The 22,976-nt window shown below is 46.1% G+C and overlaps 1 protein-coding gene and 2 non-coding genes across 4 annotated transcripts; 2 read left to right on the top strand and 1 right to left on the bottom strand.

The window, feature by feature from the left end:
* Nucleotides 1-396: 396 nt before the first annotated feature.
* Nucleotides 397-21,962, top strand: TTL (tubulin tyrosine ligase). 2 transcript variants are annotated; one of them, XM_049784426.1, is made up of 7 exons: nt 397-597; nt 3,090-3,168; nt 12,525-12,757; nt 16,564-16,699; nt 18,014-18,283; nt 20,643-20,745; nt 21,098-21,962. In XM_049784426.1, the coding sequence occupies exons 1-7, from the start codon at nt 441-443 to the stop codon at nt 21,263-21,265; spliced, it is 1,146 nt and encodes a 381-aa protein (XP_049640383.1). In that variant the 5' UTR covers nt 397-440; the 3' UTR covers nt 21,266-21,962. The 2 variants fall into 2 exon arrangements, with proteins under 2 accessions (XP_049640383.1, XP_049640384.1); XM_049784427.1 differs by having other exon boundaries at nt 20,643-20,786.
* Nucleotides 5,953-6,059, top strand: LOC126025143 (U6 spliceosomal RNA). The gene has a single exon (XR_007501188.1). It is a non-coding gene; the product is annotated as a U6 spliceosomal RNA (small nuclear RNA).
* LOC126025099 (U6 spliceosomal RNA) lies at nt 10,686-10,792 on the bottom strand. The gene has a single exon (XR_007501146.1). It is a non-coding gene; the product is annotated as a U6 spliceosomal RNA (small nuclear RNA).
* Nucleotides 21,963-22,976: the final 1,014 nt, after the last annotated feature.

Below are 22,976 nucleotides of genomic sequence, written 5' to 3'. Positions count from 1 at the left end.
CTAGGGGCGTGGCCTTGAGGATTAGGGGCGGGGTCTAAGAACCAGCGGAGGGGCGGAGCCACACGGTTAAGGGGAGAGACCGCGCGGCGGGGTGTGTCTAGGGGCGTGACCTACTGTGTAATGGGCGTGGTTACAGTATTAAGGGCGTGGTCTAAATGTCAGGGCGTGGCCTCTAGTTGAGTGGGCGGAGTCTCTCGGGGCGGGTGGGCGAGGCGCGGCGCGGGGCAGACGCGCGGGGGGCGCGGCCCGAGCACAGCGGCCGCAGGGGAACCGGAGAGCGCCGGGCGGGCGGCTGGCGGCGCGCGGAGCAGGCCGCCTCCTCCATCGGCCGCTTCTCCCGCGGCGGCGCCTGGGCCCCGGCAGCAGCCCGGACCGGCGGGCGGGCGGGCGGGCGGGCGGGCGCGCGGGCCTGGCCTGGCCTGGCCTGCCCCGCGTGCGCCATGTACACCTTCGTGGTGCGCGACGAGAACAGCAGCGTGTACGCCGAGGTCTCCCGCCTGCTGCTGGCCACCGGCTACTGGAAGCGGCTGCGGCGCGACAACCCCAGGTTCAACCTCATGCTGGGCGAGCGGAACCGGCTGCCCTTCGGGAGGCTGGGTGAGCGCGCGCCGGCCCGGGGCGCTTTTGTTCGGCTCAGGGTCGCGCCTCCTCCTCCTCCGGGGCTGCCACACAAAAAAGGGGGTGCTTCCCGGGCCGGTGCGTCGTCCTGGGCGGCGCCCCCGAGTCTCCCAAGTCGGGTTCGCCCTGAGCTGCGCCCCGCGATGGCCGGTCCCTGCACCGGGGGTGGGTGGGCCCGCCGGTGCCCTTTTTCCTCGCGCCCCTGGAAAGGAAAGGCAGTCTGCGCCCCAGAGGTCTGCCTGGGCGTGGTGATGGTCTTGGGGGTCTCGAGATGCTGGGTGGGTCCTACCTGCGCCCCCTTACCTCGTGGGCTCTTAAGAACAGGATTTGGAAAGAACCCCACACCCCCGGTTCAGAAAGTGGGGGATTCCCAGAAGAGCAGCACCCTCTCCTCCACCCCACCCCACACCCCACTTCCCACACACCCCTTGCTGGAAGGTTGGAAGGCGTGAGCCCTGTCACTGCCAGATAATGCTGCAAAGACGGGTACCCGCTGTCGTGCAGTGGCACCTGCCGGGCACCCCCCAATCTACTCTGGCAGCTTCTCCTTGCTGGGTGACGTAACCCCAAGTTGTGCCTCCGCTTCAGCTCAAAACCCAACTCTCTCTCTGTCTCTCTGTCTCTATCTCTCTGTCTCTGTCTCTGTCTCTCTCTGTCTCCTTGCTGATACTGGCTGGGGGGGGGAGGGTCTACCTGCGTGTGACCATAGATCTGGTTGCTGCAGCCTGAGAACCTGCTACATACAGGCTGAGAGGCTGTCGTTGCAGGCTGAGAAGCGCTGTAGGGGCAGTGGGGTGGCCATGTGCGATGCTTTCCCTGGTAAAGGTTAGTGGGGTGCAGTGTAGGATGCTTTCCCAGGAACCTATCCCCATTTGTTTTTGGTTTTGGTTTTTGGGCCACACCCGAAGGTGCTCAGTGGTTACTCCTGACACCGGGATTCGAACCAACCACCTTTGGTCCTGGATCGGCTGCTTGCAAGGCAAACACCGCTGTGCTATCTCTCCGGGCCCACTTATCCCCATTTGTAATGACTCCATGGCCAATTTCTCAGGGCTAAACAAATTTATGTATAGGATGGGAGAAGGCCTGTTTCACTCCCCAGAAATGATTGAACAAAGGGAAGGTGCTCTAAGAGATTGTCTGGATATTTCTTCTGAAAGAAGAAAAAAGTGCTCAGGGTTGAAAACATGAACGAAGTTTTATCTTCTCGATGTGATTACACATTTGTCGTTTTGCTGGGCCGTGCCTGGCCTTGAGAGGTCTGGTGGGAGGCCCAGGGAGACAGGGGCTGAAGCTAGGGTGTTTGGCTTTATTGTGGAATAGAAAAGGAAGAACAGAAATGTCAGGGGGCCAAGTCAGCAGGTGAGCAGAAACATTTGGCTTTTAGGAGAAAGAAAAGAGGCAAACTCAAAAGGGTTCCATGCGCTGTCTGGTAGGAAAATTTATCTCTTGTTCAATTATCTCTTGCCCCGACCCAAAGAAAAGATAGTTTATAGAGGTAAGGACACAGAAGTGCAGTTCCAGGAGATGGAGAAGGCTCTGGGACATGTGCCACACCCCCAACCACCCCTAGAGCAAGGTAAAACTCTTTTATTTAACCATGCACTCTTCTTCCATGAAATACTGTTACTTTTGGCTGCTTCGATTCAAATGCCCATTTGGTTTATATTTTCTGAAAATTTTCAGTAATCAGCATTTAGGACTGGGGTGAGGGTCTTCCACTTACACAGGTTCAGGTGCTTCAGCTCTGCTCCTTCCTTCACCCCCTTCTGGTACCATCTTCCTTTATCTTCCAGAAACAGCTCCCCGATAGACTTGAGAACAGCAGTGTCATCAGTATCATTATTCTCCTGTCTGTCTTGATGACTTGCTAGAAGCAGAGGTTTTCAAAGCCAGATGAAGGGCCTTACTGGACAGATTACAAAATCTCTGTTTGTGTGGCAAAGCCAGAGTCGGGTGCAGTAGGGAGAAGGGGGAGTGAAATATAAAATCCATCCCCCTCATACCCCAGGGAAGGAAGAACAGAGGTAGCTGTGGTCTCTGCAAGCTGACATTGTTGAGCTATCCCTGGGGAAGATAAGAAGTGGACCTGAGGGGCTGAAGCAGTGGTGCAAGTGGTAAAGCATTTGCCTTGCACATGCTAATCTAGGACGAACCACAGTTCGATCCCCCAGCATCCCATATGGTTCCCCAAGCCAGGAGCAGTTTCTGAGCACATAGCCAGGAGTAACCCATGAGCATCATCGAGTCACCGGGAGTGGCCCAAAAAGAAAAAAAAAAAGAAGAAGCAGACCTGAGTGCTGGGATGCAGATATGCAGATTTACTCTTGACTCACCCCTCCCCGCCAGCCCTTGTACTGGCAGAGAGCAAAATGGGGCCCACCCAACCCAGGCAGCTGTTCTGCCACTGCTGACACTTGTCATTTACCACCTGTCCTGTTCCCCCACTGAGCTGCCTCTTTCCTTCCTAGGTCACGAGCCGGGGCTGATGCAGTTGGTGAATTACTACCGGGGGGCTGACAAACTGTGCCGCAAAGCTTCCTTAGTCAAGTAAGTGCTCACCAGGGCCCCTATTTCAACTTTTTACCTGAGTGATTTTCTTAAAACACTGAAGCAAAAGGTGAAATTATTTCTCAGGGGAGAAAATACTATTGGAAAAGCTAATAAAATCCAGCCTTAGAACTTCTTCTTATCTTATGGTTTCTTTTTCTAGTTTTGGGGGGTCATGCGTGGTGGTCCTTGGGAGATATTCCCAGCAGCGTTCAGGGGGAATATGCAATTGATGGAGCCGGGGCTTCAGCCTGCACAATCTACCCTGAGCTCTCTGAGCCGTCTGCCCCAGCTCATGGTTGTTTTTTTGTTTTTTGTTTTTGCTTTTTTTGGTTTTGGCCCACACTCATCAGCACTCGGGTTACTCCTGACTCTGCTCAGAAATCCCTTCTGGCAGGCTGGGGGACCATATGGGATGCTGGAAATTGAACCCAGGTTCGTCCTGGGTCAGCTGCGTGCAAGGCAAACATACTACCACTGTGCTATCACTTCGGCCCCTGTCCCAACTCTGTTTTATAGTTTTTGTTGTTGTTATGGTTTTTTGCCTTTGATTTGGGCCCCACACCCAGCATCGCTCAGGGTTTTCTCCTGGCTCTGCCCTCATGGATCATTCCTAGTGTGGCTCAGGGAACCATATATGCTTCTGGGGACTGAACTCTCATCAACCGTGTGCAAAGAAGCACCCTACAAGTGCCCTGGCTCTTTTTAATCTGCCTTAACTGCAGTCCAAAGCTGCAGTTAGTTTTATCTTAGTACTTACTAAAGCCTACTTTCTCTCTTAGGTGAGACCCTCAAGGAGCTACTCTTTGAGGAGGGTTCCTTGCAGACATGATTTTTAGAGAGAGCTCTCAGGAGAAGCATCTATAAGCAAAGGGAGCAGTACACTGTAGGAAAAAGACAAGTGAAGAAGTAAGCAGAGGGGCTAGAGAGAGTACAGAGTTAATGCAGGTTCTGTGGGCACTACATATGGTCCCCAGAGCATGATCTGCCAAGAATGATTCCTGAGCACCACCCCCCCAAAAAAAGCAAAAATGGGAATGTTTGAAGCTGAAATTTCACCTCAACTTGACACCATTGAGCTGGAAAGGAAATTGAATCTCTAAGTGTGGCATCTTCGGACAAGGAGTTCAGGCATCTGTATTCTGGTACTGGCAAGTAAGCCTTGGACAGTGGGAGGGATAGAGCTTCTCCCACATTCCTTTATAGCCCTTGGCAGCCCACATTGACAGCAGTCTTGGACCCCCTCTGAGGGGTCCCTGGAGAGGATATAGCACGATCTCCTCCACTGCTGGTTTCGGAACAGGTGGAATGTGGGCATGAGTCACAGGCACAGCACCCAGATGGGGTGTTAGAGTAAAGAGAGAAGGTGCATGGATACAGCAGCCATAGTCAGAGTGAGAAAGGGGTGAAAGCTGGGGTTCCAATCCCGAGCACTCTTTTTCCTTTAAGCACACCCATCTACATTCCAGCATGTCCTGTAGGACTCTGTTGGCGTTAAATATGGTGAGATATGTATGTGGGTGGCACAATGGTGTTTAGCGACCATCTGATTCGGCATTCTTTGTCCAGTAGGGAGATCATTTTGACCTCAAGGGTTATGGTGAGGATTGCATGGTTTTGATTAATCTCTCAGGGCTCCTGCAATGTACTCTAAAGCTCTTCTTCCTGTCATCACAACTCTGCTGTTGTTACCATTTTAGTAGTGAAGTACTGGGTGTGGCACCTACAGGACTGAGGCAAATCCTTTAGATTATACCTAGTAATTGGGTATATGAACAAACAATTAAATCACATTGGAAAGAAGGCACGGGAAGATGAAAGGATTCACTTCACAGTGTTCTCCATCCCTTCTTCACTTAAATTTCTTCCTGGGCTTTCCACACCTTTGCATTTAACCTTGTGTGTCAGTCTCTTATGTTTCTCCTCCCTCTGGGATGTTCTCAAGATGCTCTCAGGATTTTTGATTGTTTGATTTTGGGTCACACCCAGTGGTGCTCAGGGGCTGATCAGAAGGCCTATGGTACTAGGGATTGACTTGAACCTCCTATATGTAAAACAGAAATACAGCCCCTTGAGCTCTCCCTGATTACCTCCCCGTTACCTTCCTAAAGTCTACTTATTGTGTTTTATCCCATATATGAGAAGCATATATTTATATAGGAGATATGTATATATGGTGTATATATGTATATATATATATATGTCTCAATGCAAGTAATTGTTTTACCTCAACTAGGAGCAGAAATGAAACATGATCATTTTTCTAGATTATTCATTTAGAAATTTTGATTAAATGTTTATTTAGGCTCTTTTTTTTTTGGAATAATGGGTTTTGACTATAATATTTTTCCCTTTTAACAATAAAGGTAGGATTTTACTTTAAGAAGTAGAAACAGGGGCCCGGAGAGATAGCACAGTGGCGTTTGCCTTGCAAGCAGCCAATCCAGGACCAAAGGTGGTTGGTTTGAATCCCAGTGTCCCATATGGTCCCCCGTGCCTGCCAGGAGCTATTTTTGAGCAGATAGCCAGGAGTAACTCCTGAGCATTGCCGGGTGTGCCCCCCCCCAAAAAAAAGTAGAAACAGGGGGCCAGAGAGATAGCATGGAGATAAGGTGTTTGCCTTTCATGCAGAAGGTCATTGGTTCGAATCCCGGCGTCCTATATGGTCCCCGAGCCTGCCAGGAGTGATTTCTGAGCATGGAGTTAGGGGTTACTCTTGAGCGCTGCCAGGTGTGACCCAAAACCCAAACTCCCCCCCCCCCACCAAAAAAAAAGTAGAAACAAGTGCTTGCTTCGGCAGCACATATACTAAAATTGGAACGATACAGAGAAGATTAACATGGCCCCTGCACAAGGATGACATGCAAATTCGTGAAGAGTTCTATTAAAAAAAAAGTAGAAACAGAAGCTCTGTTAAAGATGTCTCTTGGGGCCAGAAAGATACTGTAGCAGGCAGGGCACTTGCTTTGTATGTGGCTGATACAAGTTCAATTCCCAACCCCACGCCTGCCAGGAGTAATTAATGACTGCAGAGCCAGGAGTAACTCCTGAGCACTGCCATGTGTGGCCCAAAAACCAGGGGGTGGGGGAGATCCTATAGAGGAGATCTTGATGAGCATTAAAAAAGGGCAAACTATCAGATGGTCTCACTTGCCTCTGGTATATAGAAAAACAGACTTAAGGTGCAGTCACTATCAGTTACCAATAAATCCTGGCACTGAATACAGAACAGAGCATCAGACATGCAGGAGTAAAGAGGGAACTAGAAGAACATGAGGACACTGGTGGAAGGTCTTCTTGGGCTCTTTGGTGCAAGTGGTAAAGCATTTGCCTTGCACATGCTAATCTAGGACGAACCATGGTGACTGCACACAAAGATATAGTTGTTACTGCTAGTGTCAACATATAGCCTAAACTGTCATAATTTACTTAAATATTTTTTTATAAGAGCATGGGCACTTTGATGATGCAATAACATTGTAAATTAGATCAGGAACTATTTCTGAGTGCAGAGCCAGGAGTAACCTCTGAACACCGCAGGATGTGGCCGAAAAAACAAACAAATGAGAAAGCATTGTACATTAGAGTTAAAATCCCAAATACTCTTGTAAGCATAATACTGAGCTATACAAATTGCACATGGCTAACCCAGGACAGACTCAGGTTCAATCCCTGGCTTCCCATATGGTCCCATTGAGCTTGTCAGGAGCGATTTTTGAGTACAGAGCCAGGAGTAACCTCTGAGCGCTGCCAGGTGTGAGCCAAAAACAACAAAATCAATCAACCAAACAAAAAATCCTTGCAGAAAATGGTTTTGCCCTGTACACGAAATGAGTACTTCCAAAAGCTGTCATCTTCCAGACAAAGTCTGTCCATATCTGACAAAATGGGATGCCAGTCACATATATTTTAAGTTTTCCAATAGATGCATAAAAATAAATACCAAGAGTGGGGCTGGAATGATAGTACAGCTGGTAGAGCACTTGCTATTTAAAGGGGGAGTTGGGGCCACACCCAGGGGTGTTCAGGCATTACTTCTGGCTCTGTGTTAAATTAAAAAATTTCTCCTGGCAGGCTCGGGGGACCATATGGGATGCCAGGGATTGAATCCTGGTCGGTCGCATGCAAAGCAAACATCCTACCCACTGTGCTATCTATTGTTCTTGTCTCAGCGCACTTGCTTTATATGCAGCTGGCCAGGCTTTGATCCTCAGCATCCCATGTGATCTCTTGAACCCTGTCAGGAGCCAGTAGTAAATCCTGAGCACTGCCATGTGTGACAAAATAAAACAAAAGTTATGGTTAAAAAGCAGGTGTAGGGGTCGGAACATTAGCTCAGCGGTAGTGCATGTGCCTTGCAAGCAGCTGCCCAGGACGGACCTGAGTTCAATCTCTGGCATCTCTTTTTTTTTTTTTTTTTTTTTTTTTGGTTTTTGGGCCACACCCGGTGACGCTCAGGGGTTACTCCTGGCTATGCGCTCAGAAGTCGCTCCTGGCTTGGGGGACCATATGGGACGCCAGGGGATCGAACCGCGGTCCGTCCTAGGCTAGCGCAGGCAAGGCAGGCACCTTACCTTTAGCGCCACCGCCCGGCCCCATCTCTGGCATCTCTTATGGTCCCCCGAACCAGGAGCGATTTCTGAACATAGAACCCCTCAGTGTCACCGGGTGTGGCCCAAAACAAACAAAAAGCAGGTTTATCTGCCCATACTATTTTCATATGCATAAATGTTATTTAGTAACTGAATTGAATAATTTTTTATTTAAATCACATACATTTTGACCAGTGTATCCATTTAATTAGAAAATGAATAAAATAAAATAAAATAAATTATCACTTTCTTGGGACCGGAGAGATAGCATGGAGGTAGGGCATTTGCCTTGCATGCAGAAGGATGGTGGTTTGAATCCCGCATGCCATACGGTCCCCAGAGCCTGTCAGGAGCGGTTTCTGAGCTCAGGAGAAGTCCCTTAGCGCTGCCAAGTGTGACCCAAAACAACAACAACAACAACAACAACAAAATTATTCTCAAAACTGTTCAAGATAAGGACATTGATCTTTTTTTTTTTTTTTTTTTTTTTTTTTTGGTTTTTTGGGCCGCACCTGTTTGATGTTCAGGGGTTACTCCTGCTAAGCACTCAGAAGTTGCCCCTGGCTTGGGGGGACCATATGGGATGCTGGGGATCGAAACGCGGTCCTTCCTTGGCTAGCACTTGCAAGGCAGACACCTTACCTCTAGCGCCACCTCGCTGGCCCCAAGATAAGGACATTGATCTTGTTTCAACTTCAGTTGTTTTAAAGGAGTACTGAATTAGTTGAAAGAAACTCAACATTGGGCCCGGAGAGAGAGCACAGTGGCATTTGCCTTGCAAGCAGCCGATCCAGGACCAAAGGTAGTTGGTTTGAATCCCGGTGTCCCATATGGTCCCCCGTGCCTGCCAGGAGCTATTTCTGAGCAGACAGCCAGGAGTAACCCCTGAGCACTGCCAGGTGTGGTCCAAAAACCAAAAAAAAAAAAAAATAAGGAAACTAAATTTAAAATGATCTGCAGTTCTATAAAAAAAAGTGTTTTTCTTTAGTTTTTGTAGCTAATAGGCATAATGCAGTCTCTTGCTATTTAGATCTACAGATTGAGTCATGTCACAAAAATAGGTAAAATTATTATTGTGTTATGAATTTGGAACATAAGATCTCATACTTCCCTGTCAGGTCCTCTTTTCCTTTCCTTGTAGCTTTAAATTTAACTTACTCAAATGCTGTGTTAATATATGTGTGAAAATGTAAATCACACTATCACACTCTACATTTAATGTCTTTAATTATTGAAAATAAAAATAATTAGGCAACAATTTTAGAAAATCTGAATTGGGTTTCAGTTTAGTAAACTTTATAATGAACTCAATCACTGAGCATTGTCAAAGAGCACAGTAGCATAGCAGACATTGACCTTTAATTTTTGTTTTTTAATTTGTAGTTTCAGTAACAGTTATAATATAGTTATGATATGTAACATAATATATATTATAACAATAATATACTATAGTTAAAATACAGCTTCGATATTCAAATGCACCTTTACTCAAGATTTCTTTTTCCTTCTTTTTGTTTGTTTGTTTTTGGGTCACACCTGGCAGTGATCAGGGGTTACTCCTGGCTGGACGCTCAGAAATCGCCCCTGGCAGGCTCCAGGGACCATATGGTATGCAGGGATCTGAACCACCATCCTTTTGCATGCAATGCAGACGCCCTTACCTCCATGCTATCTCTCCAGCCCCAAGATCTCTTTTTCTTACAGATCCAAGAACTTGCAAATTATTGTGGCATTTACAAATACATACTAAACCATTTGAACAATTGTATCCTTGGTAGATTTTAGACAAGGTTTCAGGACACTGAACACAGTTTTTTCAATATATATATATATATATATATTTTTTTAATTTTATTTTCATGTTGGGCCACAGCTGATGATGCTCCAAGGTTACTCCTAGCTCTGCACACAGGAATCACTCCTGGCAGTAGTAGAAGTAACGGTATGCCTGGAATCAAACCGGGTTGGCCATGTGCAAGGCAAAGTCCTACCTGCTGTACTATAATCACTCCAGCCCGTCATGCCCTATTTAAAATTTTGTCTTACTATTGCTTGACTAGAAGTCATATTTCACTTCACTTGCTAGTGAGGATTTGCATAGCTATTGGTAATAACTTGTGCTTGCTGCATAATCACTTGAGCTAAATCAATCTATTGTCTGAGCAGAACAGTGATGTGTTTCTCTGTAATACTAAAGCAACTCATGGGTCTGACATGCAAAGTGCAGTGTAAACCAAAGGTTCTTAGGTCACACAGTGATGAAAGTGAAATGTCATTCTACCAAAATAACAAAATTGTCCTTAGTGGAAAAACACATTATGATGCTTCAGTTTTAACATGAAAACTAAGCAGAATTTAAAATTTAGTCCCAGAATTAGGCTTAAAAGCAACATGTAGTTGGTGGCTATTCTATAAAAATAACACCTATGAGTTGAACATTCAGTGCATTAGAAATTTGTTTTTATTATTTTTTTTTGGTAGGGGATGGGATATTGGGTCACATCCCTCAGTGTTTGGGGCTTACTCTAGGCTCTGTCACCAGGGACCACTCCTATGGGAACTCAGGGGACTATATGCAGTGCTAATGATTTTTGTTTTGTTTTGATTTTGGCCAAACCCAGTGGTACTCAGGGGTAACTCCTGTCTCTGCACTCAGAAATTACTCCTTGCAAGCTTGGGGAATTATATGGGATGCCGGAGTTCGAACCCGAGTTAGCTGTGTACAAGGCAAATGCCCTACCTGCTCTGAGCTAAGGATTTTCACAGGGTCAATAGGATGCCTCTATTATCACTCTGACTTATATTTTTTCTTAGTTCAAGAAAGTATTTTTCAAGTTGGGTTGCCTTTAACTGTGATATATAATATCTCAATAAATTGTTTTTTTGTTGTTTTGCCATTTGCTTAGAGACTGAGCTTTTTTTTTTTTAAATATGGAACGCTTCACGAATTTGCATATCATCCTTGTGCAGGGGCGATGCTAATCTTCTCTGTATCATTCCAATTTTAGTATATGTGCTGCCAAAGCGAGCACTTTTTTTTTTAGATGAATCTAACACAGACTTACCATAATATATATATATATATATATATATATATATATATATATATATACATATATATATATTTTTTTTTTTTTTTGGTTTTTGGTTTTTGGGCCACACCTGGCGGTGCTCAGGGGTGACTCCTGGCTGTCTGCTCAGAAATAGCTCCTGACAGGCAATAGGGACCATATGGGACACCGGGATTCGAACCAACCACCTTTGGTCCTGGATCGGCTGCTTGCAAGGCAAACGCCGCTGTGCTATCTCTCCAGGCCCACCATAATATATTGATTGTTCTCTGAAAGAGGAAGCACAGCATAACTTCCAAGTGTTCCCTGCATCCATGTCCCTCCCTACTCTGGTTCACTAGGGCAGAAAGGGTCAACTGAGAGTTTGGCCTTACATCCTGGGTCTTTGTTACTACTATGGTGATCTTGGAAAAATGTATTTCCCATAGCCCAATGCCTGATTCCTAAAATATTGTTGCTCAGGGGCTGTAGCGGTGGCACAGAGCATCAGGCATCTGGCTTGCATGCACTAGCCTAGGACAGACCGAGGTTCGATCCCCCAGCGTCCCCTGTGGTCCCCCAAGCCAGGAACAATTTCTAAACGCATAGCCAGGAGTAACCCCTGAGCGTCACTGGGTGTGGCCGGAAAAAAAAATATATTGTTGCTCTTATTCCAGCTTAGGATGAATAGATAAAGAGCACATGACCTTCTTTTCCTTCCTTGCTCAGAGCCTGGTTCCTCTCTCACTATTAGATGTTACTGTGGGGCTGTGGGAAGTATTCAGTTATGGCCACTAAGTTCCATGTCCCATTCAACAGCTTTTCCCTTTATCCTCTCTGTGAAGCCAGGCCATGCTAAAACAAGGAAAGAAGAACTAAACCAAGTCTCAATAATCCAACTTCCTAAGTAATATCTGAAGCTGAGCAGGTATTATTTTTGCAAGTAACCCACATTATTTTCTCAGTTCTCTCTTCTCTTTGATTTCATTAGTGTGAATTTAGTTCAAATGCAGTATATAGATTTTCTGGAAAAGTGTCCTCTGAGGATTACTTAAGATTGTTTCCTTAGAGTCTTAGAGATGCTTTTGTTTTGTTTTATTTTGTTTTGGGATCGCATCTGGTGATACTCAGGTGTTACTCCTGGCTCTGCACTCAGGCAGTGCTCAGTGAACCATTTGGGATGTCGGAACTGAATTGGGATTGGTTTCATGCAAGACAAGCAATAAAATATATAGCCTTAATCACTATTGCTTTGATCCCCAGAGATGTATTTTGTTTGTTTGTTTTGGGAGGGGGCCATATCCAGTGATGCTCAGAGGTTACTCCTGGCTCTGTATGCAGGGGTCATTTCTGGTGGTGCCCAGGGAACCATATAGGATGCTAGGGATCAGACCTTGATCAGCCACAGGTACAAAGAAAACACCCTACCTGTTATGCTATTGCTCTGGCCCCAAGAGATACATTTTTGTAAGCGCTGACATTAAGAACATTGTGTTGGTTTGGAATGAAGTAGTAGAGTCATATATGGTCTTAGCAATGTGCTGCACAATTCACTTGAGCTTTGCCCAGAGAGACAGACAGAATGGGGGTAGGAGACCAGTTTCTTGCACTGTCATTCTCTGTGTCCTGAGAGAGCTCAGGTGCCAGGGTGTGGGAGGGGCAGCATGGGATTTTCAAAGTGGACTAAGAAGGGTTCACCCCTGTCATCTGTCAGACTAATCAAGACAAGCCCGGAACTGGCTGAGTCATGCACGTGGTTCCCGGAGTCTTATGTGATTTATCCAACCAATGCTAAGACCCCAGTTGCTGCCACGCAGAATGGAATCCACCTCCCTATTAGCAACACCAGGACAGATGAGAGGGAATTCTTCTTGGCTTCTTACAACAAAAAGAAAGATGATGGAGAAGGCAATGTTTGGATTGCAAAGTCCTCAGCCGGTGCCAAAGGTGAGTTGGTTCTATCACACTTTTCCTCCCTTCCATGAGATACCTTCTTCTCAGTAGGTTAAAGTGAACACACTAAGGACTGGTTTCTGAATCCTGAGGTAGAGTCAAGGCCTAGTTACATAATTTTAAGTATCTTCATACCCACAGCTTCTAAGCCTATTTCTCTAGCTAGGCCTTTGCCTTTCCCTCAGAAGTCAAGTGGCAATAGGCATTTCACATGGACCTGCCTGCCTGACACAGAACTCTTCATCTGCTGCTGGCCACCACCCACCAAGCAATCCCTTTGCAGGCTCCCTGCTTAGTACTCTCTGCTCCTCTTCAGCCTGTCTTTAGAGCTGGAACCTGGACTTCATCCTGGGTTGCCCTTTTCTCTGCCATTGATTGCTAATGCATCAGCAAGCCTAGCTAGCCCTCCCTCCCACATATTGTGATGTTTCTCTAATCATTTCTACTGCTTCCACTTGAAATCTGAGCTGTTCCTCTTTGTAATCTGTGTGTTCCTGGTGCCCTGCTCCCATCCAGATTTACTCCTCTCAGTGATGTTTGAACAGTATAAGTCTGATCATGCTAGTTCGTGCCTCAACTCAGCAATGGTTTCCCAGTGTAGTTAGAATAAGCTGTGGCCACAGAGTCTACATGGCATATGTCCTCATCTGTTTGCACGTTTCGGGTTCCTGACCTTGCTCACAGCCACGGCTACTGTTCACCATCTGGTGTCCCCACAGAGACTCTGAATCTCTGTACTTAGAATGCTCTGCCATGACTGTTCTGTTCTCTCCCCTTCAATGCTGCCTTGGTAGAAAAGGTTCTTCTTTTTTAAATGACCTATTTGCACATTGTTTGCTTTTTTTAATTTACTTTATTTAAAGAGTATATATTACTTTGTTGACATATTTGATGGTATTACATTTGTTTCCAGATAAGTGGGACCAAGATTATATAAAAAAAATAAAGAAGGAAGAAAAGAAAAAATAGGAGATGTACAGTGACAAGCAAATTTGTGAAAATTATTGTATCTCCAGTGAGGTCATTGTCATGTCAGAAGGTTTAGTGAAATTTTGTTGCTAGCTGACCATTCTTTTACTTCATTTGCTTCTGAACATTAAGTGACTTCAGCTACACATTGGCATCTAAATTGGTGTGTTCCTATGGGGATAACAGTATTAAACAGAAATAGATTGTCACAGCTGCACGGTTCAGAATTTCCAAACACTATTGTTATTACTGCAGCTTTTGTGGGGTGTATCTGTCAGGTCTCTGGAAGCACGAGAAGGTGGGGGAAGGGTGCCTATATTCACTTCAAAAAGTTCTTAGTGATAGAAGTCCAAATACTGTATACCTGGAGTTTTGGTAAGATTGGTGTCTCTGCAGAGAACCACAGAGGATATGGTGAAGCAGGGCCATTGGAAAGTAGCAATTGTGGATGTTGGGTACATCAAGCATGGCTTCAGCAGAGCGGGGACTTGGCTTGCCCTCTTCTCCTGAGATTTCCAGCTTTCAGCTGCATGGCCAGTGTACCAAAATTTTTCATGGCTTGGCTTACATCTCTTTTGAGAACAGAGTGGATCTGGCTGGGTGAAGACTTGACGAACAGCTTTCTAATCCTTAACCCTGGCTTTAACTATTTTTTCCTTGAAGGAAAAGTAAACCTAATCCCTTCTGAGCAACAAACCATAGCATTTGTCCATCTCCCTGCCACACTGTAATATATAAAGACTTTCGGTCTTGTTCGTTTCTGTGTATGCCTCACTCCCACACCATATATACCTAAAGGTAAACAACAGAGTTGTTTGTGGTATATGAATGGTCAGGATTCGATTCATAATATTATTTAAGGCTAAAAATATTGAAAGTTCCCAATGGATCAATATATGAGCACACTCCCTCTCTATAGCTGCCATCATAGGCCCTTTAAACACCATTCCATTTCAGGGACAAGAATGATGGTACAGCAGGTAGGGAATTTGCTTTACATGAAACCAACCTGGGTTCAATCCCTATATCCCATATGGTCCCCCAAGCCTGCCAGTAAATTATGAGTGAAGAGACAAGAGTAATCCGTGAGCACTGCTGAGTGTGGCCCCCAAACAAACAAAAAGCATTCCATTTCAACTTCTTGTTATAAGGCCATTTGGCCTTGGTACTCATTTCTCTTGCCAGTCTAGAGACCCTCACCTTCTTTTCTACCAGCCATGAGACATGAGGGTATCACCTGGCAGCTCTAGAGACTGAGAGTATTAGACCCTTGCCATGAGCCAGGAACCTCGCCCACTTCTCGTTCTCTTTTTGTGACTTCTTCCCAAGTAGAAAACATGTAGAATAGGCAGTTTTATTCATTTATTTTGGATTTGGGGGCCAGAAGTTGGGCCACCATCAGGTAATACTGAGTGATTACTCCTGGCTCTACACTCAGGAATTACTCTTGGTGGTACTTGGGGCACAATATGGGATGCCAGGGAATGAACTTGGGTTGGCCTTGTGAAAGGCAAGTCCCCTACTCACTATAGTATTGCTCCAGCGCCACTAGAATAGGTAGGTTTGTAGACACAGAAAGTCAAGTTGTGCCGTCAGGGGCTAGGAGCATGACCGACTGCTAATGAGACGGGATTTGGTGGTGATGGGGTGATGAAATATTCAAAAAAATTTCCAGTGATGATTGCAAACCTTAGATTTTACTAAAAACCATTGACTTATGGTATGTTAAACTCAACATTGGGCCTGGAGAGAGAGCACAGCGGCATTTGCCTTGCAAGCAGCCGATCCAGGACCAAAGGTGGTTGGTTCGAATCCCGGTGTCCCATATGGTCCCCCGTGCCTGCCAGGAGCTATTTCTGAGCAGACAGCCAGGAGTAACCCCTGAGCACTGCCGAGTGTGACCCCAAAACCAAAAACCAAAAAAAAAAAAAACCCCCAAAAAAAAACAAAAAAAAACATTATTTAGAGGACTAACTATAGTATTACTTATTTCAGAATTATGGACACTTTATATCCAATGACACTACAGGGAATTTATGTCTTCATTTGTCTTTATACCCAAACCTTCCTACCATTTTTCTGGGATATGGTGTTAGAAATAAGTTTGGTGACCACATGCAGGATTCAGTCATTGTCGCATGAACCTGTTGCCAGTTGTAGAGTGACGTTTAATTAGGGTTCTTATGTCAGAAAATCTGTAGAAACAAAGTTGTGTGACTAGAGCATGATAAGATAATTTTAGCCTTATATGAACCAAGAGTTAGATCCTGGTGCAGTGGTCAGCAACCTGCGGCTTGCGAACCACATATGGCTCTTTACACTTTTAATTTGGCTCTTTTGTGTGTCAGGCAGCCGCTCCAGGAGTCAGGACTCTGCTCCTAGCCTGTCAGTGCGCGCCCTGTGTGGCTCTCAAAACAAATTTCAATCGTGGTTTTGGCGAGATTTGGTTCAGTTGAAAAAAATGGTTGCCGACCACAGTCCTGGTGGATTCACTGCTGGGCAAAGTGGAGGAAGACTGAAGGAAGTAAGAAAAAGTAGGGGCCAGAGCAATAGTATAGCAGGTAGGATGATTGCCTTGTACATGGTCAACCCAGATTTGGTCCCCTCAAGCCCTACCAGAAACTGAGTCCTGAATGCAGAGCCTGGAGTAAGCCCTGAGCACTGCTAGATGTGCCCCCCTTCCGTCACCCAAAAGAAAGGAAAAGAAAAGAAAAAGCAACTTGCCAAGTTTCCCCGTGGCTTTCCCTGCTGTTGGTGTCATCTTTCTGTCTGTGCTGAGAGCATGTTCTCTTGGGAGGAGCCAGCTGACTGTTTCAATTCTGTCCTATCAGGCGAGGGCATCCTCATTTCCTCCGAGGCCACAGAGCTTCTGGATTTCATAGACAACCAAGGCCAAGTGCACGTGATCCAGAAGTACCTGGAGCGCCCTCTACTCCTGGAGCCTGGGCATCGCAAGTTCGACATTCGGTACTCTCTGCAGCTTGGGTTTTCTCTCTGAAGAGGATGCAAGGGGTGAGGGGAGGGGTGGCAAGGAATGAGAGGGCCTTTTCCAGGTGTAAAATGTGACCAATATAAGTGAGCACAGATGAATGGGACTAGCTTCTAGGCTAGTTTTTTCTGTCTTTCCTTTCAAATTTCCTTTTTCTTTGTAGAAAAGTATTGAGGTTGTAAATCTTGGGCCCCAGTATATGGCTCAACAGTTGAGCATTTGCCTTGCATATGTGAGGCCCTGGCTTCGAGCCCACCCTCCCCATCCCAGGAAAGGATTATACATTTCTTTTCTTAGTATTCTCTTGAATAAAAGAATGAATATGTAGGGGAGATATGGAAGATTCAGATATGGAACATGTGACTCAACAAGCTAATCATATGACATCCCCTTCTCTAAGGATGCCCCACAGAATAGTTCACCCTTGCTTTATTACTGTGTTCTTTCTTCTATGGATTTCATGAACATCCTGCAAGTTCTTGGCTGATCATTTTTTCAGCAACAGGTCTAGCATAGAGAAAAAAGTTGTGTGATGCTTTCCAAAGCTAACATCCCATTTCTCCCTGCAGATTTCCCTAAACCTTGTCATCAAGAGACTTTGGTCAGGGACCCTAACAATAGTACAGTGGGTAAGGCACCTGCCTAGTGTGCAACCAACCCAGGTCTGATCTTCACATCTCATATAATTCCCCAGTACCTGCCAGGCATGATTCCTGAGTACAATGCCAGGAATAACCTCTGAGCACCACTGGATGTGGCCCAAAAAACCAAAAGAGAGAGGGAGAGAGAGAGAGAGACTTTGGTCCAGTGTTTGATCTAATGATTTGTTACTTATTGAATACCAGTCCTAGATCAGATCAGCTTTAAGGGGAACAATCTTTTTCTTTAAATTAAGCAAAAAAAGCAAACATGGCAAAAAGAGGTAACAGATTAAAGTTCAAAACTAGCTCATTCAGGGCCAGGGCACAGGGTGTGCATGCCAGATCCCCTGGGTCCATCCTGAGCACTGCCAGATATAGCCCCCAAACCAAGACAACAAAGGCAACGAGCCCATGCAGGTCTCTTCCACCAATATCCAGTCTCTTAAATGGATAGTTGTCTCCTTATCATTTGCATAGTAACACGTCCTTTTGGCCTCATTGCAGTGAAAACTTCTCTATCTTGGGTTCCCTTCTGTAACTTTAGCATCTGCCTCTTGCTGTACTTCCTCCTACTAAGGGTGGGCTGAACCTGTGTATAATATGGGAAAGGTTTGGATGCCTTGAGTAAATTAGTGTGTGATTGACTTGCAGGAGCTGGGTCTTGGTGGATCATCAGTATAATATCTACCTCTACAAAGAAGGAGTGCTTCGAACGGCTTCAGAACCCTATCATGTTGATAATTTCCAGGATAAAACCTGCCACTTGACCAATCACTGCATTCAAAAGGAGTACTCCAAAAATTACGGCAAGTATGAAGAAGGGAATGAAATGTTCTTTGAAGACTTCAGTCGGTACCTAACAAGTGCTTTGAATGTCACCCTGGAGACTACTATCTTACTACAAATCAAGCATATAATCAGGTAACTTAATTGTCTCTGTTGGAAGATTGTGCCTCTCAAGTCATTCTTTTTACATGACCTAAACTAAGCATAACATTTATCTGTTGCATTGCTTTTTATATGGACAGGATCTATACAATATAACTTCTTATCCGATAATGTATATCTTCTCTTTATACCTATTTTTTGGTTTCATTTGGGGGCCATACTTGATGATGTTCAGGAATTACTCCCATCAGTGCTCTGGAGACCATATGAGATGACCAAAGACCAGTCAGCCACGTGCAAAGCAAACTCTCTACTTGCTGTGCTATGTGCCCAACCCTTTTTAAAATATTTTAAGTATATATTAAATATTTTAAAATATCTATTTTGGATGAACAGATTGTTTAAGAGCTAGTCAGTTTTGTTTGGTTTTGGTTTGGGGGCTACACCCGGCGGCGCTCAGGGGTTACTCCTGGCTCTGCACTCAGAAATTGCTCCTGGCAGGCTTGGGGACCATATGGGATGCTGGCGATAGAACCCAGGTCTGTCCTGGATTGGCAACATGCAAGGCAAACGCCGTTCCGTTAGCTATCACTCTAGCCCCTCAATTAATTCTTTTTTTTTTAACAAAGATTTTTTTGAAATTTTTTTTTGGTTTTTGAGCCACACACTGCAGTGTTCAGGGTTCAGGTTTACTCCTGGCTCTGCACTCAGAAATCACTCCTGGAAGGTTTGAGGGACCATATGAAATGCCGGGAATTGAACCTGGGTCCATCCTGGGTCGGCAAACGCCGTACAGATCGCTGTGCTGTCACTCCAGCCCCTTTTCTTCCAAATTATTTCTCTTTTCTTTCTTTCTTTTTTTTTTTTTTTAATTTTTGGGCCACACCCTGTGACACCTGGCTATGCGCTCAGAAATTGCTCCTGGCTTGGGGGACCATATGGGACGCCAGGAGATCAAACCATGGTCCGTCCTAGGTCAGCCGCTTGCAAGGTAAATGCTCTTATCACTGCACCACCGCTCTGGCCCCCAAATTATTTCTAATTAAAAAAAAAAACTGGGCCATACCTAGCTGTACTCAGGGGTTACTCATGGCCTTGCACTCAGGGATCACTCCTGGTGGGTTTGGGGGAACATGGGAATATAACATAGGAGGGAGGTAAAAAGGAAAAAGGGAAAAGAGGGAAGGAAGAAGGCAGAAGGAAGGGAGGGAGGAAGGCAGGGATGGTGATTAGGGAGTTGGGAAAGCTAATAAGGGAGGCTGGGATTGCAGGTCTAAACACAGAGTTCTCAGTTTACTAAATTCAGGTGACTGATAGTACTGGAAAAGGGATTTGAAGTTCTGGAGCTCAATCCTAACCTGTGAATGCCCACATTCAGTCCTTGCTTCCTGGAGCTCTGTTGAAAGCGGGCCCCCTTGCACTGTCAGGTATACATCCCCCCACCCTGGTGAATAGAGTCACATTTCTAAACCTATCTGGAAGGCAATCCCTTTGAGTTGAGTCAATCCCTACATTTCTTCTAAACATGCGGTTATATATAAGGCAGCTAGCTGCCTCTGGTACTCTTAGAGTCACTTTTAACATTTTTCTGAGATGAATTGTCCCACCACCCTCCCTGGTATTGCTGGCACAGTACTGGGCAGCAAGCGTCATCCTCAAGGCTCTTGCAGACATACTCTGGGGCAGGGACATAGCAGCCAAATCACCCATCGATTTCTCAGAACACATGGCCTCAATGAAGGGACACATGATTTTTTTGTCCCATCAGTCAGTTGATACAGGGGGAGAATCACAGAGGAACATAGGGTTCCTGAAGAATAATTACCTGATCATCATGGTGAATGACGAATTAATTAATCGGCCAGCTTTCTTACATGACTCTTTGCACTCTCAATACAGGATTTTTGCCTCTAACACTTAGAGAGCCCTAATCCCCTGGGTCAAAGGCTTTATCTACCTTTTCCAAGACCCCTCCCAGGAATGGGCGAGGTCTTGCTGGTAAGGTCAAGTTACCTAGGAAATATGGGTGGGGGATGAGGCTTCAAGGTTTCTCAATACTCATGGTCTCCTGAACACTGGGCCAGTTGTGAGCCAAAAAAACCACCCAAAAAACACCCAAGGAAATAGCCACACACCTAGGGTCAAGTAGGAGAGGGGCCAGTTCTTCTGGTGTGAGGTGAGGTGCCCAGGCCTACTTCTGAGGCAGGGTTGTGGGGTCAATGCTGGGGACTGAACTCAGGGCCTCACACAAGCTAGGCAGTTCTGTACCACTGAAGATACCTCGCAGGCTCCTGGCAGCTGGTTTCTGTCCCCATGTGTGATCTCCACCCCTCCAGGCACATGTCCTGTGCATCTGCTCACTCGTTCTCAGGGAGCTGTCCTCTTCTCACAGAAGCTGCCTCCTAAGCGTGGAGCCCGCCATCAGCACCAGATACCTACCATACCAGAGCTTCCAGCTCTTCGGCTTCGACTTCATGGTGGATGAGGAGCTGAAGGTCTGGCTCATCGAGGTCAATGGCGCCCCTGCTTGTGCTCAGTAAGCCCAAATACCAGCTGGGTGGTGCACTGTTTCCCAAGGCCCTGGACTTCAGGCCTGGTTCTTAGACCACTTGCAGGCAGGACAGAGAAATGCCTTGCTTGGTTGAGTCATTCTCTGGACTCCCGTATTCCTGGAGCACTTGGCCTGCTCCAGTGGGTGGTGGATGCCATGGGAACGACCCAGAGTGGTGACACAGCAAGCAGGGCCCTGTGTGAATGTTGGGGGTAGGGGGGAGAGTGATGGGGGAGGGCGGTCACTTGTACTTGGATGGACATCCTGAGTGATACAGATTTCCAAACATCTTTCAGGAGGCTTTATGCAGAACTGTGCCAGGGCATCGTGGACATAGCCATATCCAGTGTCTTCTTGCCGCCAGAGGAGGAGCCCCCACCGCCGCCTGCTGCCTTCATCAAGCTATGATCTGCCTCTGTGGCAGAAGCAGCCCTGGGGTCTGCCTGCAGGGGATGGGTGGCTGAGTTTTGGGCCCAGAGCTAGGGAAGGAGGAGACTTGAAGGCAGCTTCTTCCCAAAGAATGGGGGAGGCTGGCCAACACCGGGATTGAGATTTGGAAACTGAGGAGAACAGACTATCCTTCTGGGGAGGGAAGATGGGTCCTGTGGTAGCCCCATCCTTTAAAAAGCACCTGATCTGCCTTCCTAGCAGCCTCCCCAGGCTTGCGCCTGTTAGTTGATGTTTCTTCTACCCGCTGCAGCCTTAGTGCCTTACTCACCCGCCCCCTCCCTGCTGCCACTCTTTTTTGGGGCACAGATGGGATATTAGGACGTGCTGGAAATTACCAGTGTTCCCTGGTCTCCCTCTTCTCCCCCAATATAACTCAAAACCATGAGAATTGGGACAAGCATGCACTAACAGTACTTGGCCTTGCGTCTCACCTCACTCCAGTCACCCAATGAGGCTGGGTGGGCCGGACAGGGGGCCGTAAATGCTGTCAATGGTCTGCTCTCTGCATGTGTGAGACCATGAGCAAGTCTGCCTCGAACCTGCAAACATCCAATAAGCATGAGAGAAAAATAGGATGTCTTGCTGTCTTAGTATTCGGGTAGGGTGGGGCTTTAGTTTTCTGTTATCTTTGTTTCAACCTGAACTCTGTACGCACTTTCTCTCCAAGCTCCCTTTTCCTTTTTTGTCTGGTTAGACTTTAAAACTAAGCAAAGGTGACTCCCAGTTTCAGGCTCCACTTTCTGGTTGGCCAAGAGGTTCCCTGCAAGGACAAAAGAAGCTTCCTGTGGGACAAAGAAAGCTTAGGGTTATTTTGTTCTCCCACACAACTTCTGCTGTCCCTGGAGAGCAGATTTCATTGCTAAAAGTCTGTCTGCTTGACACAAAGGTGTCATGTCTGAGAGTAAGAATCTAAGTGTTTGTATCTTGCTAGAATCAGAGCATCTCCGTAATGGGTAAGAAAGGGCTTCTGGGTACCATGAATTATCTTAAGGCCACAAACATGTTGTGTGAGGCCTCATGTCCATAGACTGGGCTGATGAATCTTCTGTAGACATTTCGGGGTGATGGGACCTGATTGTGGAAGAAGAGGATGTCATTTGTGGGAGCTGAATGAACAGGCCCATCTTGGACACTGCGAATCTCAACTAACCCACAGGAGAGAGACCATTTTACCTCCTTTTTGTACATCCTGTTTGTGCTCTGTTATGTGTCTCCATTCAATGCAAGAAAGTTATCAGTCAAGGAGATGTTTTTAGAAGGGAAAAAAAACAACAAACACCACACCTCCTGAAACAGTGAAACTATAGAGAGACTATGGTGAAACTATAGTTGGAGAAAGGACTTGCAGAAAGAATGGTTGAACAGCCAGACTGTGTAGTGTGTAATGGCATGATGTTGGGATGAAGTGGAGGAAGGCCTAGCTGGCATGACCCGTATGGGTAGGTGCTTTTACAGAATAAAACCCTAGTAAGTGTCCAGGATAGGAAAGGTGACATTGTATCCAGAACCAATAAAATGGTCCATGATCAGGGTCAGTCCTGGCAGCCAAGTGTGTCCAAGGGTTGTTTGGTGACTTGTGAACAGACCACAGGAAACCCACAACTGTGGAGACAAGAAGGGAGCTGAATTCTTGGCAGGCACTGAATGGTAAGCCAGATTGAATCTAGATAATTCTAAATTTATCTGGTTTTCATGGTGCTTACTCAGAATCCATGTGTAAGGAAG

The sequence above is a fragment of the Suncus etruscus genome, chromosome 12, assembly GCF_024139225.1.
Source record: "Suncus etruscus isolate mSunEtr1 chromosome 12, mSunEtr1.pri.cur, whole genome shotgun sequence".
Taxonomy (NCBI): Eukaryota; Metazoa; Chordata; class Mammalia; order Eulipotyphla; family Soricidae; genus Suncus; species Suncus etruscus.
This window is presented reverse-complemented; position numbering and strand designations above follow the sequence as displayed.